Here is a 16,360-nt window from a genome sequence, read left to right as displayed (position 1 = left end):
TCAGTGATTTCAGAGCGTGAATCTTTCTAAAGACTATAATTCAGCATCTCTCACTCTCTGCTGTTAATTCTACCACAGGAACCTTCCTCAGGAACCTTTGGAGAGACTTTTTCACGGCAGGGAACAGGGTCTAAGATCAGTTCAAGGACATTATTTTCTCCCAAAAGCCCCTGCTAGGGGAGAGAACTGTCTATGAATACAAGATCATTGGGGGTGTGGCTTCTGATTGGTCCAGTACATGTAGCAGTTTAAAAAAAACAAAACAACATGTGCAGCTACAAACCAGTGAAGGGTTTATTTTCATTGTGCTTTGACACATCAATGTAATTAGAGAAGAAGGCATCTGATGGATGGACCGAACACAAGGTCCAGGCCCTGAGGAGCATTTACGCTCAGGATTGGAAACCGTTAGTCACAGCTAATATAGATCAAAAGTTCTGGGTACTTTGGGTAGATACACAACTTAGTCTCTCACAAGTCACCAAACTTTATGGACGTGCAACAATGAAAGTGTCCCTTAAATAAATAACGTCAACCTTCAGAAATGATTTAAACTGGTCCTCAGACTAAAGCTGATGTCTGGTATGATGCAGAGGACAAAAGAAGCTGAAACTAACCAGGAGGAATCCAGCTGGCAGAAATGTATTCCTCTAATCTGTTAGAGAACCATGATTCTCTGATTCACTACATTTAAGACATGAAACAGGAACGGGACAGTCACCGGTTATTTAAGTCAGTGTAAATGCACTTATTGATCCAGGCCTGTGTCATCCTACACAAAGAGAAGCAGACCCATGCTTAAACTACACTCCATAAATGTTTCACAAGAAATCTCCTTCCAGTGGTAACATGCAGTTTCTGCATTTAATGTCTGTTACACTGAGGTTAACCTCCTGAAATGCAGATAACTGTAGGATGATTACCGGATGCTTTTGTCAATCATCCACTGGTTAGAAGCAAACTTTAAAGATGTGTTCAGACCAAAAGCACCTATTAGTTTACTCCTGAGCTGTGTCTGATGAACTCTCCTGCTGCTTCCAGCTCCTTCAGGCTGACCAGTGCCCAATGCGATGAGCTGTTAGCTCGGATCAGTACCAGGATTTCTCTGATGGACACCAACTACCGGCGTTCTGTTTCAGCTGTGGAGCGCCTGTCCATTTGTCTCCGCTGAGTGGCAGTTTCACTGTATCTAGCAAGTCACACGTGGGCTGAGATCTGTCTCACTACAGCGCTATGAAGCCACAACAAACAGATGTTACTGAGATTTAATGACAATAAACAGGCTGAGAGGATGCTGAGATAACTGGATCAGGAGGCAGGGTTGTACACAGGCTGAGTTCATGCTTTGTCAGGTCTGACTGCGAGACGACAAGAACACGACTTTTAAATGAATGTTTTTTGAATGGAGTTTGGTTTGAACATTTCTGATGTAACGTCAGGAGAGTCTCAACACTGAAAGAGTTCCATGACAGAGCATGCATGAACGTGTTCCTCGATGTTTGCAGTGATTTCATGTTTGAAAAGATCACGTGAGTAGTTTGCTTTTGGTCCAAACACAGCAAGGTGCAGAGATGCAGAATAAAAGGCTCTAAAACATATGATCTATTCTAATCTCTGCAGCTATCAGGAGTGTTTTTAAGCAGTGTGGAGATCTATTTTCTGCTACACTACAGTGAAGCCTTGATTAATTCTCTGACATCCCCTGTGGTTAATATGTGTATATTTCACACAGTCAGTGACCAATGGGAACCCTGGTTAGAAGAGAATGTCAGGTAGTGTTAGAAAAGAGTCCAAAACATATGGGTAAACAATAAAAAACATTAGAAAAAAATAGAACGTAAACCTGGAATGCTGGAGGGCCATGTGGAAAAAAACAACCCAAGGTCCAAAAGAAAAAGAAAAGTTTGAAGACATGCAAGACAGAGGGAGGTGAAGTGGAGAAATACTTGAAAGAAGCAGACGTACCATTAGTCGGATACTTTGCAAACGACACAGAAAATCGTTTTACTGCCGGCATAGACAACAACTCTGAGGAAATAAAAAAAAAATCACTAGTGTTACTATGAGCCACAGGAAGTGTGTGTCATGTTTATCATGTCCCTGCTCTGTCTAATGTGGACGCAGAGGATCAGCAAACACCTGGTCAGAACTACCTGCTCCAGTTTAAGCTGTAGGTGCTGTTGATACTGAGATATCTGATGTCTGAGGATGTCTGAGGATGGATGAGGGGCAACAGATGTTGTGGAACATCTTCTCATGACAGAGTGAGATGAAATGTTTAAATCAGGAGGTAAAGAGATCACAAAAAGAAGCCCTGAAGAAACAAACCCCAATATTCAGGTCTGATCTGTGCCTTCTTTCCTCTGCCTGCATGAGCTGTAACCACGACGACATGAACAACAATCCCAGTGGAATATAACACAGCGTCAGGCTCTCTGTCATTACTGAGACTCAGACAACAATGAAGAAATCATCAAGAAAAACTGAAACAGACACCGACCGTGTCCTCACCGAGGAGCATGCACTGAGACAGAGCGACATGTGCGACCTTGACTGCGTCACGACTACAACGCTTCATCTGGTTCTTAAAATGAGGTGTAACAAGATGGAGGACAAAGACCAACAGCAGGGCTACTCGTGAGACAACCAGGAGGAGCGAGTGTCTGTGTGATACTACAGTGACACCTGGTGGATGACATGACACAGGACATCAATGTCAGGAGATGAGCCCTGCATATAAAACAACCTGTTTCTACATAAAATACTATTTAGAAGGGTCTACTGGTAGAGATAGCCACTGATGTAACTGTTGCCACATACTATTCAGAGGGTCTGTTATTATCAAAGACTGATTAGGGAATTCTGCTATCTGTAATCGTGGGCCTTGTTACATTTTTGGGGGTCTAACAACACTTACGGTCATATGGTAGGGATCCTTTCTGTCCTCCTTGTTTAGGAGTAAGATACTTATTAAACCCGAAACAGACGTTAAATCGCTCTCTTTAAAGCCACCAGACTCCATTGACAAAAACAGTGATTTCACCTCACAGAACACAGGAGCTGCTGCTCTGCTGCTGCCTCAAAAGGTTAGTTTTTGGGTGGTATTGTGTGACTTTGTTGTGTTCAATTGTTAGTAGAGAGCCAACACAATATTTGTGTAACTCATGAAATAACTAACTAAGACTTTCACTACTTAGGTAAGAAAACACTAAAGCACTGAGTTAAAGAGACGTCAGTTTACCATGTTTGTCTTGGAAGTATCAGGAGGGTTTGGTTGTGTTTAGATCTGACAGTGTTCAGGGCAGACTCTGACACTGAGCAGACAGTAACAGGAAGTCAGTGCAGCCATGATGAACAAAAACACATGGGAGGTCATGATTCATGATGATGGGGGGGTTAACGGACACGCACTGATGGACAGTTGCTTCATACATGCAGAGGTTATAAAAATAAAGTCATATGGTATCAAGCTTTCAGTAACATCTGACTAACACACTGAAAACACTGCTCACCTCTCCCTGACTGACGCATGTGATCTGCACAGTTTACAGGTAATCACAGACGTCTATGTGTCTCTGCTAATATAAACCTGACTCTACAAACCAGGTGTACATGTACTCCATTGACAAACACCTGGACCTGACTCTCTGAAGCTTCTCTTATGTTCTGTTCTCGTCAAACCTGTTTTTGTTTCTTGTTGTGCTGTTCACCAGAGACTGTATGTAAGAAGTAAACGTAGGCACAGTTTGGCTGGAGTTTGGAGTGACCATATTTGTACGAGAGGGTGAAGCTGAAGAGGAGCGAGGGGTCAGCAATCGCAAAATTATTAGCTAACACTAGCGTTAGCTTGGTTAGCAAGGTGCATCTGTTATTAAAGTGACTGTTTTATAAGGATGCTAATTTGAGCTAAAACAGATTTTAAACAAAATGTTCTGACTGAAAACTGACCAGCGACTACTCAGAATTTCTTAGTACAATTGAACACTGAACAAGATATTACAGGTCACCATGGTAGTGACCTGTCAATCACAGGTAGCCCCGCCCTAAACCCACCCTGCTTTCTGGTCTGTGTGACTCTCAATGGGAGCATCAGTGACTAAATGAACATCATGCTGTGTTGAAGAAGACTTGAAACTAGAGACTGAGACCATAAAGTCATTAGGAACATGTTTACTGAGGGAATACATCAGGAGAGGAGGAGGAGCATTTTCTCATAGACTTCTATAGGATCAGATTTCTTTCTGCGTCCTGCTGGACATTAGAGAGAATGCAGGTTTAAAGCACTCCTGCATTCAGACCTGGAGGCTACGTCCACTTCTTACATACAGTCTGCGGTGCTCATGTGTTACACACAGAATACATCCTGTTGGATGTGTTGATCGGGCCTGAAGCAGCATGTTTACAGACTGCTAAAAAAAGACACCAGTTTTTCTGTCAGTGGTGTGGAGGAAAAAAAAAGATGAACAATCTGTGGTTTTGGTGGCCAGAATGAACATGGAGTCTAAAACTACTAAATTCATGTATGAACATACATGCTATTTCTAACTGGTCACTTTGCTCATCGAGCACAGACTCTTCCTGCTGCTCTGCACATTCTGACTGCTGTGATGAATAAACCTATCTACATATCTAGATGTTACTGAGCCCAGTGTCCCCACAGGGCGACATCAGGATGTCAAACTTAAGAACTATTGACTACATTATATTTAGATGTGTGGATTCTGCTCTGCTGTTGCCCTGTGCAGCATGGTGAAGGAGCGCGGTCTCAAACACGTACCGTCTTTGTAGGACAGACTGCCAGTGGAGAATTTTTTGCGATGTGCGCGTGCGTAGTCCTGCAGGTTAGGGGCGCTAGAGGACCCACCTAGGACAGTGGTGCTGAAGAGGCCGGCACACTGAGAGCCTGCGAGGGGGGGCGGGGGGGTTAGTCACCACTACTTATCATGCTGTTACTCAAACAACTATTTAGAAAGAGAGACAGAGAGACAGGGAGACAGAGACAGGAAGGAAAACAGAGAAAAGAGAAGAGACCAGAAGAGACCAGGAGACATCTCCTACAACATCTCATCTCTACACCTCCGTAAGAGGCCGAACACAGTTTATAACACCTTGTCACAGTGTTTCACAGCTTTCTTATCAACCTGTGACACATTCAAAGCATTAAGAGCTCTGTCCACTTTATACATTTGTACTTATATTAATGTTCTTTTTCACCTGTTGATTTACTTTATTTCCCAGAATGCTTTTCATCGTAAGTATGTCCAAACACAGAGCAAAAAGGTAGCAGAGGAAGAGAAAATAGGAGAGAACTGTGACTCTGAAATAAAAGCAGAGCAGCTGAAACAAAGTGTGTGTTCTGTGATTCTGAGGGACCAAACTGGACAGCTGAGAATGACACACTGTTTATGTCTTTAACACACATCTAATGATATGGAAAAAAGAGAGGCAGAGACAGAGAGATGGACCCTTATTTTAACGCTGATGTATCAGAGCTAAAGTCCTTCTGTCAGAATTACACTGAAGGGGAGCATCTGCAGTGAGCTGCATGAAGGTTATTACTCTGGTTTTGCTGCTTCTGTCTGAAAAGGACACTGATGCACATGTTCTATAACTTTCATCACATTTAGTTCACTTCACTGAATCTGATATGTTGAGACCATTACAAAACCAATGTGCTGTTTAATCTAAAAGACAAAGTTCCTCATAGTGTTGGAGTTAAGGCAGATTTCAAATGAACATTATGCATTAAATACAAATATATTATTATTAAAAATGCATTATATTCCAAAATGACAACAATCTGTGTCCTGGAGACTGGACCATCTCGTTTTAAAAGCAGAATCTGACCTTGAATTCGAACAGAACTTAGTCACATGTCAAATTTAAAAAACAGATGAGGAAGTTTTTAATGAAGACACAGTTTTATCCTCAGGAGGTACCTCATATTTGGACTCTAGTGTTAAAACAAAGACATGAAGGTGGACATGTGAATGTCTCACTGAGGACACGTGAATGTCTCATGTGGACACGTGAATGTCTCATGACACATGAATGTCTCATGTGGACAAGTGAATGTCTCATGTGGACACATGAATGTCTCACTGAGGACACGTGAATGTCTCATGTGGACACGTGAATGTCTCACTGAGGACACGTGAATGTCTCATGTGGACAAGTGAATGTCTCATGACACATGAATGTCTCATGTGGACAAGTGAATGTCTCACTGAGGACACGTGAATGTCTCATGTGGACAAGACACATGACACATGAGACATTCGTGTGGACAAGTGAATGTCTCATGTGGACATGTGAATGTCTCATGACACATGAATGTCTCATGTGGACAAGTGAATGTCTCACTGAGGACACATGAATGTCTCATGTGGACACATGAATGTCTCATGTGGACAAGACACATGACACATGAGACATTCGTGTGGACAAGTGAATGTCTCATGTGGACACGTGAATGTCTCATGACACGTGAATGTCTCATGTGGACACATGAATGTCTCATGTGGACAAGTGAATGTCTCACTGAGGACACATGAATGTCTCATGTGGACACATGAATGTCTCATGTGGACAAGACACATGACATTCGTGTGGACACGTGAATGTCTCATGTGGACAAGTGAATGTCTCACTGAGGACACATGAATGTCTCATGTGGACAAGTGAATGTCTCACTGAGGACACGTGAATGTCTCATGTGGACACGTGAATGTCTCATGTGGACACGTGAATGTCTCACTGAGGACAAGTGAATGTCTCATGTGGACACGTGAATGTCTCATGTGGACACGTGAATGTCTCACTGAGGACACGTGAATGTCTTATGTGGACACGTGAATGTCTCATGACACATGAATGTCTCATGTGGACAAGTGAATGTCTCACTGAGGACACATGAATGTGTCATGTGGACAAGACACATGACACATGAGACTCGTGTGGACAAGTGAATGTCTCATGTGGACACATGAATGTCTCATGTGGACAAGACACATGACACATGAGACATTCGTGTGGACAAGTGAATGTCTCATGTGGACACATGAATGTCTCATGTGGACACGTGAATGTCTCACTGAGGACACATGAATGTCTCATGTGGACACATGAATGTCTCATGTGGACAAGACACATGACACATTCGTGTGGACACGTGAATGTCTCATGTGGACAAGTGAATGTCTCACTGAGGACACATGAATGTCTCATGTGGACACGTGAATGTCTCACTGAGGACACGTGAATGTCTCATGTGGACACGTGAATGTCTCACTGAGGACACGTGAATGTCTCATGTGGACATGTGAATGTCTCATGACACGTGAATGTCTCATGTGGACACGTGAATGTCTCACTGAGGACACGTGAATGTCTCATGACACATGAATGTCTCATGTGGACACGTGAATGTCTCACTGAGGACACGTGAATGTCTCATGTGGACATGTGAATGTCTCATGTGGACACGTGAATGTCTCACTGAGGACACGTGAATGTCTCACTGAGGACACGTGAATGTCTCATGACGACACGTGAATGTCTCATGACGACACGTGAATGTCTCATGTGGACAAGTGAATGTCTCATGTGGACACATGAATGTCTCATGTGGACACATGAATGTCTCATGTGGACACATGAATGTCTCACTGTGGACACGTGAATGTCTCATTGTGGACACGTGAATGTCTCATGTGGACAAGTGAATGTCTCATTGAGGACACGTGAATGTCTCATTGAGGACACGTGAATGTCTCATGTGGACACGTGAATGTCTCATGACACATGAATGTCTCATGTGGACAAGTGAATGTCTCATGTGGACACATGAATGTCTCATGTGGACACGTGAATGTCTCACTGTGGACACGTGAATGTCTCATTGTGGACACGTGAATGTCTCATGACACATGAATGTCTCATGTAGACAAGTGAATGTCTCATTGAGGACACGTGAATGTCTCATGTGGACAAGTGAATGTCTCACTGAGGACACATGAATGTCTCATGTGGACACATGAATGTCTCATGTGGACAAGACACATGACACATGAGACATTCGTGTGGACACGTGAATGTCTCATGTGGACATGTGAATGTCTCACTGAGGACACGTGAATGTCTCATGTGGACACGTGAATGTCTCATGTGGACACGTGAATGTCTCACTGAGGACACGTGAATGTCTCATGTGGACACGTGAATGTCTCACTGTGGACACGTGAATGTGTCATGACACATGAATGTCTCATGTGGACACGTGAATGTCTCACTGAGGACACGTGAATGTCTCACTGAGGACACATGAATGTCTCATGTGGACACATGAATGTCTCATGTGGACAAGACACATGACACATTCGTGTGGACACGTGAATGTCTCATGTGGACACGTGAATGTCTCACTGAGGACACGTGAATGTCTCATGTGGACACGTGAATGTCTCATGACACATGAATGTCTCATGACACATGAATGTCTCATGTGGACAAGTGAATGTCTCACTGAGGACACGTGAATGTCTCATGTGGACATGTGAATGTCTCACTGAGGACACATGAATGTCTCATGTGGACACGTGAATGTCTCATGTGGACACGTGAATGTCTCACTGTGGACACGTGAATGTCTCACTGGACATGTGAATGTCTCATGACACATAAATGTCTCATGACACATAAATGTCTCATGTGGACAAGTGAATGTCTCATGACACGTGAATGTCTCATGTGGACACGTGAATGTCTCACTGTGGACACGTGAATGTCTCATGACACATGAATGTCTCATGACACATGAATGTCTCACTGTGGACATGTGAATGTCTCATGACACATAAATGTCTCATGTGGACAAGTGAATGTCTCATGTGGACACATGAATGGTGTAAAGACAGCTGCTGAAAAAGTCGATTATTCCCTTTGTCTCCTCACAGATAAATAAACTAATGAAATCTGTAACCATCTGAAACCATTTTACTCTGTCATCTGTAAACAGGGTTGCCATGGAAACAAGGTATTAGGACACCTACCTAATCCACTTTGTTTCATCTCGGGGGACTGACGAGAGCAGAGTGAGAAGAGGCGGTAACTGCCCACTTTAGAGGACGACGTCTCTGACAGAACCTGGTGAGGACACACAAAACACACACACCTTAGACAGTGGTAACAGGCTGTAGTGTAGTTCATGTCTTTATTGCAGGCAGACAGCGTGGAGAGAGAGTCATGAGCTTAGACAATAGGAGAACAGAAGCTGTGATATAATATCTACAACCTCTGAGGACAACAGCTGAACAGATCACTGATTTCATGTTTGACTGTTTCTGAAACTATTAAAGAGCACAAACATGATTCTGTTTCTGTCTTTGAGCAGGTGTACCACTCCTCCTCACCTCCATGGATCCGGTCTTGTGGTTGCGTATGAGCGGGGACCTTCTCTGGATGGTGATTGGCTCAGACAGCGGCACTGCTCGGTCCGTCTCGTCGCGGGAGAGGTCCTCCAGGCTGCCAGGGTCGGTCTGTTTCTGCCCGTTCTGAAGGGTCAGAGAAGAAAGAGAAATGATGTAAATGCTGCTCTCTGCTGAACAACAACAGGATAAAGGTGCTGGGTGTGATCCTACCTGTCGGGCGACCTCTGCTGAGGCCGGCCTGAATCCAAAGCCGGTCGGAGCGTTCTCCTCCTCCTCCACGCCTTTAACTCCAGGGCTGAAGTGAAGCTCCACGTGGAAGCGCTCCTCTGAGGAGAGCTCCTACAGAGGGAGGATCAACACAGATGTTAGACCTGTAATTATGGAATCTTTAAGCAACAAGGGGGATGTTCTTTGTACCAAGAGCATGCACCAAGTAACACTGCAAATTTGACCCCCAGTAACCTCACCACCCAGTTTAACCACCTGTCCAGTCTCTTGTTTTGTACAGACAATGTTCCCCCAAACAATGATGTCAAAGACTCTACTTAAAACACAGAGACGCTGTTTGCAAGTCTTGCACATGATGTTTCCAGTTAGTTATCAACAATGAAGGTGCTGAAACTGCTGCTGTAGGCTACAGGTGTAATAATCAGGTTTGAGGTACTTCAACATCAGCATCACTTTTCAGACCAGAAGGTTTCATCCACTCCTGATATACGACACACACACACACACACACACACACACACACACACACACACACACACACACACACCAACAACCGATACACATGTATCCAGACAGACAGACAGACAGGCAGGCAGGCAGGTAGGCAGGCAGGCAGGTAGGCAGGCAGGCAGACAGGTAGGCAGGCAGAAAGGTAGGCAGGCAGACAGGCAGGCAGGCAGGCAGGCAGGCAGACAGGCAGGCAGACAGGTAGGCAGACAGGCAGACAGGCAGGCAGACAGGCAGACAGGCAGACAGGTAGGCAGGCAGGCAGGCAGGTAGGCAGGCAGACAGGCAGGCAGGCAGGCAGGCGGACAGGTAGGCAGGCAGGCAGGCAGGCAGGCAGGCAGGTAGGCAGGCAGGCAGGCAGACAGGCAGGCAGGCAGGCAGGCAGACAGGCAGGCAGACAGGCAGGTAGGCAGGCAGGTAGGCAGGCAGGCAGGCAGGTAGGCAGGCAGACAGGCAGGCAGGCAGGATGAAGGCTCCTGCAGCAGCGTAAACACACACACCTTGTTGTTGTCCTCGTACAGCATGATGACGATCTGAGTCATGTAGTTGAGTTCAGAGACGGCACTGAGGTAATCCATGGCCCGCTTCCACTGCTGGTCCTTCTCCTCCTGTTCACCCCGGACGCACACACACAGTTTAACCTTAATCTCAGAGGTCATCAGAGCTGTGTGTGTGTGTGTGTGTGTGTGTGTGTGTGTGTGCTCACATCCAGCAGGCCTCCGTAGCGGAAGATGCTGAGCAGAGAGTGGACGTGACTCTCGCTGGTGAAATATAAACGAGTCCTGACGTGGCGACCAGGTGACATCACTCCCCGCGAGTACCTGAGAGTAACACACCTCTGTCAGCAGTCCGACACTTTAAACATCACTGTAAAGCTTCAGATGAACTCCTCTCCATACTCACAGAGGGTGCAGCTTGTTGACGGACTCGTCCTCGTGGGTCCTCTGCAGGTCCAGCTGGATCTTCCTGACCAGAGGGAGGCAGTAGGCGTACGCTATGTCCAACTTCTCAGGTTTATTTATGCCATACTCCTGCAGACACACAGGTTTGATCGTTATAGTTCACAATCCTCCAAAGACGTCTAACTCTGACACCCTGTGCATGTTCATTCCTTCTTTTTTACTGTATTAAAACAGTGAATCAGTCTGAGTCACAGGCTGACGCTGGAGAAGAAGACAGTCATATAGAAAACGAGGATAAATTAGCAACAAAGCTTACAAAACTAAACTGTCCTTAAACACAGGAGATTCTACTTCTGACTGTTTTAGCCTGGTGGATGAACATGAGGTGTCAGGTTTCCTCTCATTGGTCCAGATGTAGCACACTGGTCCTCCTCCTCCTCCTCTGTCTCACCTGTGGGATCACGATGTCAGCTAAGGCTCTGGACAGTCTGAACAGCTCCAGCGTGTCCTCCAGGCCCAGAGTTGCATTGTGGATCACGTCGTACTTCACACAGTCGTAGATGTCGGGGATCTTACTGATGTCGTAGCGGCCGTTCTTCATGCGGAAGTCCCTCTCCAGTTTGGACCAGCGCTGCAGCATCAGCTCCAGAGTCTCACTGTGGTACAGCTGCAGGTCTGAGGACAGACAGAGAGGTTACTTTAAGACTTTAACTGAATATATAACTGATAAACTCCATGTGGTTTAGAAGGTGTTGAACTATCATGATATTTGATTCTGTAAATACTCCTTCCTTAACGGCATGAACAGGAGCCAGAGTAGCTAAAGTCTCTGATATCTTCGTCTAAACCATCAACCTGTCTTTTAGACCCGATTCCTACCAAGCTGCTTCAGGAAGTCTTTCCCTCAATTAGCACTTCTTTACTAGACATGATCAATATGTCTTTATCGACTGGCTATGTACCCCAGTCTTTTAAACTAGCTGTAATTAAGCCACTTCTTAAAAAGCCTACCCTAGATTCAGGCACCCTAGCTAACTATAGACCTATATCTAACCTTCCTTTTATCTCAAAGATCCTTGAGAACTAGAGAACAGAGACTAGAACAGCTAATGTTCATTACAGGATCTGCATTAAGTTGGTTTAAATCTTATCTATCAGATCGATCTCAGTTTGTTAATGTTCATGATGTGTCCTCTATGCACACCAAAGTTAGTCATGGAGTTCCACAAGGTTCTGTGCTCGGACCGATTCTTTTTACCTTATATATGCTTCCTCTGGGTAATATCATGAGGAAACACTCCATTAATTTTCATTGTTATGCAGATGATACTCAATTATACTTATCAATGAAGCCAGATGAAACCAATCAGCTATCTAAACTAGAAGCATGCCTTAAGGACATAAAGATCTGGATGACTACAAACTTTCTGCTACTTAATTCAGACAAAACTGAAGTTATTGTGCTCGGCCCAAAACACCTTAGAGACTCTTTCTCTAATGATATAGCTGCCCTAGATGGCATCAGCCTGGCATCCAGCACTACTGTTAGGAATCTGGGAGTTCTGTTTGATCAGGATATGTCCTTCATCTCCCACATAAAACAAATATCAAGGACAGCCTTCTTTCATCTTCGCAACAAACATCAGACACATCCTGTCTCAAAACGATGCAGAAGAACTAGTCCATGCGTTCGTTACTTCCAGGCTGGATTATTGTAACTCGTTACTATCACCCTTCAATTCCACAGGATCTGTCTCCGGCGCGTTCCGTGTGCGCCACGACCTCTGGAGTCGATCGCGCCCATTCAAGTCAATGATTGTGATTGAATGATGTTATCGCGTGACTTCTCAATTCTCGCTTGATCTCGCGAATCCAGCAGCGCAGCGCTGCGGACCAATCAATCAATCAATCAAATTTTATTTGTATAGCGCCAAATCATAACCAGGGTTATCTCGAGACACTTTACAGAAAGAGCAGGCCTAGACCGACTCTTTGTTAAGTTATTTAAAGAGAGGCCCAACATGAATCCACCATGAGTAGCACTTAGCAATTCGGCACATTGGCAAGGAAAAACGTCCTTTTAACAGGCAGAAACCTCGAGCAGAACCAGACTCATGTTGAACAGCCATCTGCCTCGACTGGACACACTTCCTGTGGGCAAGGGCTTGCGCCGCTGACGGACCAGAGACGTGGCGCAGACGGAACGCGCCAGAGACAGATCCTGCGGGATCAAGGGGTTGGGCTGCCCTAATAAGTCACTAAAAACTCTGCAGCTGGTACAAAATGCTGCAGCACGTGTGCTGACAAGAACTAGGAAGAGAGATCACATCTCTCCTGTATTAGCCTCTCTGCACTGGCTTCCTGTAAAATCTAGAATAGAATTTAAAATCCTTCTTCTTACTTACAAAGCTCTTAATGGTCAGGCACCATCATATCTTAAAGAGCTCATAGTGCCATATTACCCCTCTAGAACATTGCGCTCCCAGGATGCAGGCCTGCTTGTGGTACCTAAAGTCTCTAAGAGTAGTGTTGGAGGTAGAGCCTTCAATTACCAGGCCCCCCTCCTCTGGAACAATCTACCAGTCAGGGTCCGGGAGGCAGACACCCTCTCTTCTTTTAAGAGTTCAAACTTTCCTCTTTGATAAAGCTTATAGTTAGGCCTGGCTCAGGCTGGGACCAGCCCAGAGTTATGCTGCTTTAGGTTTAGACTGCCGGGGGGATCTGACACACCGGGCTCCTCTCGCTCTGTGTGCCTCTCTCAATTACAATTATTATCATCATGACTGTTCTTGCTAATTTTACACACTTTCACCATTACTATTAACATTGTAACCATATGTATTATCTGTTGTTGTTGCTGCTGCTGCTCTGTCTGCCTGTCTCTATCCTGCTCCTCCCCCCCTCTCTCTCTCCCTCTCTTGGCCCATCCAGTCTCTTCAGATGTCCAACATGAGTCTGGTTCTGCTCGAGGTTTCTGCCTGTTAAAGGAAGTTTTTCTGTCTCTGAATGTTGCTAAGAGCTGCTCATGGTGATTCATGTTGTTCTCTAAATGACAGAGAGTACGCTCTCGACCTGCTCTGTGAAGTGTCTGAGATAGCTTTGGTTGTGATTTGACACTATACAAATAAAATTTGGTTGATTGATAGAATATGATTTTCTGACCTTAAAGACACCCCTCCTCCAATCAGTCTACATGTGGTGTGCATGATATTACAAGCTTAAATACTTGAGCTTATTTTGAGTCTAACAGCTGATCTTTCTCACCAGCTGATTTGGGGTCCTCCATCCTGGTGCGGATCTGAGAGGTGAGGCTCTGGATGAGGGTGTAGACCTGGTCACAGGTGGACACGGGGTTCTGCACGATCTTCATGGAATTCACCAGCGAGGCGCTGCAGGTCGGGGCCAGCTGTCGTATGAAAGGAACAATACGGCGTCACATTAAAGCAGATTACTTAGAACAAATGAGCGATGAGTTGTGTCACATCACAGAGAGCTCAGCAGGCTGACAAGCTGCGCACATCATTCATGTGAACAGTTAGCTCAGGAAGTGCAGCCCTCTCTGCTTCCATCCTAACAGGTGAGTAATCCTCTGACTGATCAGAGCAGTCAGACAGTTTCTCAGGTCAAAGGTCACAGCTCGTTTCTACACATTAATCTCAGTCCAACAGTTACTGTGGGAAACAGAAACCCAGACTTTCAGTTGGAGGTGAACTACAGACTCGTCTTCTAGTATCAGTTAATGTGGAGGTTACGGTCGCTGTGAGGAAGTAGATCTAAACAGCTGCATCAAAGGGGACAATACATGACACGCCCTCTCATGTGACAGGTAGCAGTCAGAAACTCACCCTGTCGTAGTCCTCCTCAATGAAGTCTCTGTCCTTCTGCAGGATCTCGTGGAGGCGGGCCTTCACTCGGTGCTGACAGCTGCTCAGAGAGTCGCTGTCGTTGTCCAGCAGACCGTTCATGTTGGCGCTCTTCACCATCTGAACCAGGATGGGCGTCAGCTCGCCCTCCAGAGCCAGCAGGCCCTGCAGACACACAGAGAGACACACAACACACACACGCACGCACACGGCCACACACACACAATGCTGAAGCGTTGATCTGTGACCTGCTTTCTCTAACACAGTGATAATCAGATAACACTGTGACAGGACTGATCTCATCACTCTGACTGACCAGTGATTTGTACACTGTACAAACACACCATCATTATTATAGTGGTGCTCTCAGCAGACGTCTGTCCTCTCTGAAAGGATCACAGTGTCACAGACGGCTGCTTTCATTTCCTTCTTCCTGTTATATCTGCAGGTGGTGCTCTTTTGCACCTCTTTTAACCTACACAGTATTTTCATTGACTCACTCAGCTTCTGTGAACACAAACATTTTCCTCCTCTTATTGTCGGTGCCACAAACACGTCTGTCTTTCTGTCGTGGATTTTCAAAAAGGTTTTCATGAGGCCAGGCTGAATGCGTTTGTGATTAATAGCTGTACACAAAGTGTCTCTAACATGTAGCTCTCGGGAAGCTAGCAGGCTTGGTACCTTTGCAAAGGCGGCGGCGGTCATCTGCACTCTTCCTTCATCAGAGGCGTAAATCTTCAGGTCGTGTCTGTAGGTGCTGTGCAGCCTCAGTAACCCACAGCCGGGAAACCCAGCATAGTCTCCTACACACACACACACACACACACGCACACACACACACACACGTTCAAAGGTTGTGTGATGAGACGTCAGCACCTCGTTATAATGACTCTGTTGTTTCTCTGCAGTAACCTCAGACACTCATCCAGGGACAGATGAAGTGTTTACACTCCGTGACCTGCTGACCGTCTGAAGAAGAGCTCTGAGCTCACGTCTGCTGTTTCCTGCTGCAGAACTGAAATCACCTTCATGTTTCTTTTCACTCTCACACTCACTCAGCTTCCATTGTCTCTGCTGGATCTGATGTCCTTTGCTTAGAGTCCTTCTTTGACCTATGCTATATGTACACCTTCTGCCCCGTAGTGACCCAGTGTTAACATTACACGTATGTACGAGAGCCACAAAGAGAAGAGCTGTTTACAGACAGAACAGTTACAATACAAACTGTTTAATCAAATTAAATAAGACAAAATAAGTCTGTCTGTCTCTGTGCTCTCCGTCTGTCTCTGTGCTCTCTGTCTGTCTCTGCTCTCTGTCTGTCTCTCTGCTCTCCGTCTGTCTCTGTGCTTTCCGTCTGTCTCTGTGCTCTCTGTCTGTCTCTCTGTCTGTCTCTGTGCTCTCCGTCTGTCTCTGTGCTTTCCGTCTGTCTCTG

The 16,360-nt window shown here is 45.4% G+C and overlaps 1 protein-coding gene across 5 annotated transcripts in view; it reads right to left on the bottom strand.

The window, feature by feature from the left end:
* ppip5k1a (diphosphoinositol pentakisphosphate kinase 1a) overlaps positions 1-16,360 on the bottom strand; it is a 42,833-nt gene that overhangs the window by 7,928 nt on the left and 18,545 nt on the right. For 2 of the 5 annotated variants that reach the window (XM_069679252.1, XM_069679247.1), the window contains exons 16-27: positions 15,610-15,731; positions 14,911-15,093; positions 14,330-14,471; positions 11,517-11,740; positions 11,067-11,194; positions 10,870-10,984; positions 10,664-10,771; positions 9,639-9,767; positions 9,411-9,551; positions 9,051-9,144; positions 4,778-4,903; positions 1,966-2,028 (exon numbers count right to left, since the gene is read on the bottom strand). In XM_069679252.1, the coding sequence (XP_069535353.1) occupies positions 1,966-2,028; positions 4,778-4,903; positions 9,051-9,144; positions 9,411-9,551; positions 9,639-9,767; positions 10,664-10,771; positions 10,870-10,984; positions 11,067-11,194; positions 11,517-11,740; positions 14,330-14,471; positions 14,911-15,093; positions 15,610-15,731 (1,575 nt within the window). The remainder of the gene's footprint in view (positions 1-1,965; positions 2,029-4,777; positions 4,904-9,050; positions 9,145-9,410; positions 9,552-9,638; positions 9,768-10,663; positions 10,772-10,869; positions 10,985-11,066; positions 11,195-11,516; positions 11,741-14,329; positions 14,472-14,910; positions 15,094-15,609; positions 15,732-16,360) is intronic. The other 3 variants (XM_069679248.1, XM_069679250.1, XM_069679249.1) reach the window with 2 other exon arrangements.

Source organism: Semicossyphus pulcher, unplaced genomic scaffold (assembly GCF_022749685.1).
Source record: "Semicossyphus pulcher isolate SPU_LCO1_2020_fin unplaced genomic scaffold, fSemPul1.0.p SCAF_38, whole genome shotgun sequence".
Classification (NCBI taxonomy): Eukaryota; Metazoa; Chordata; class Actinopteri; order Labriformes; family Labridae; genus Semicossyphus; species Semicossyphus pulcher.
The sequence above is the reverse complement of the archived record's forward strand: the minus strand, read 5'-3'. Positions and strand labels throughout refer to the sequence as shown.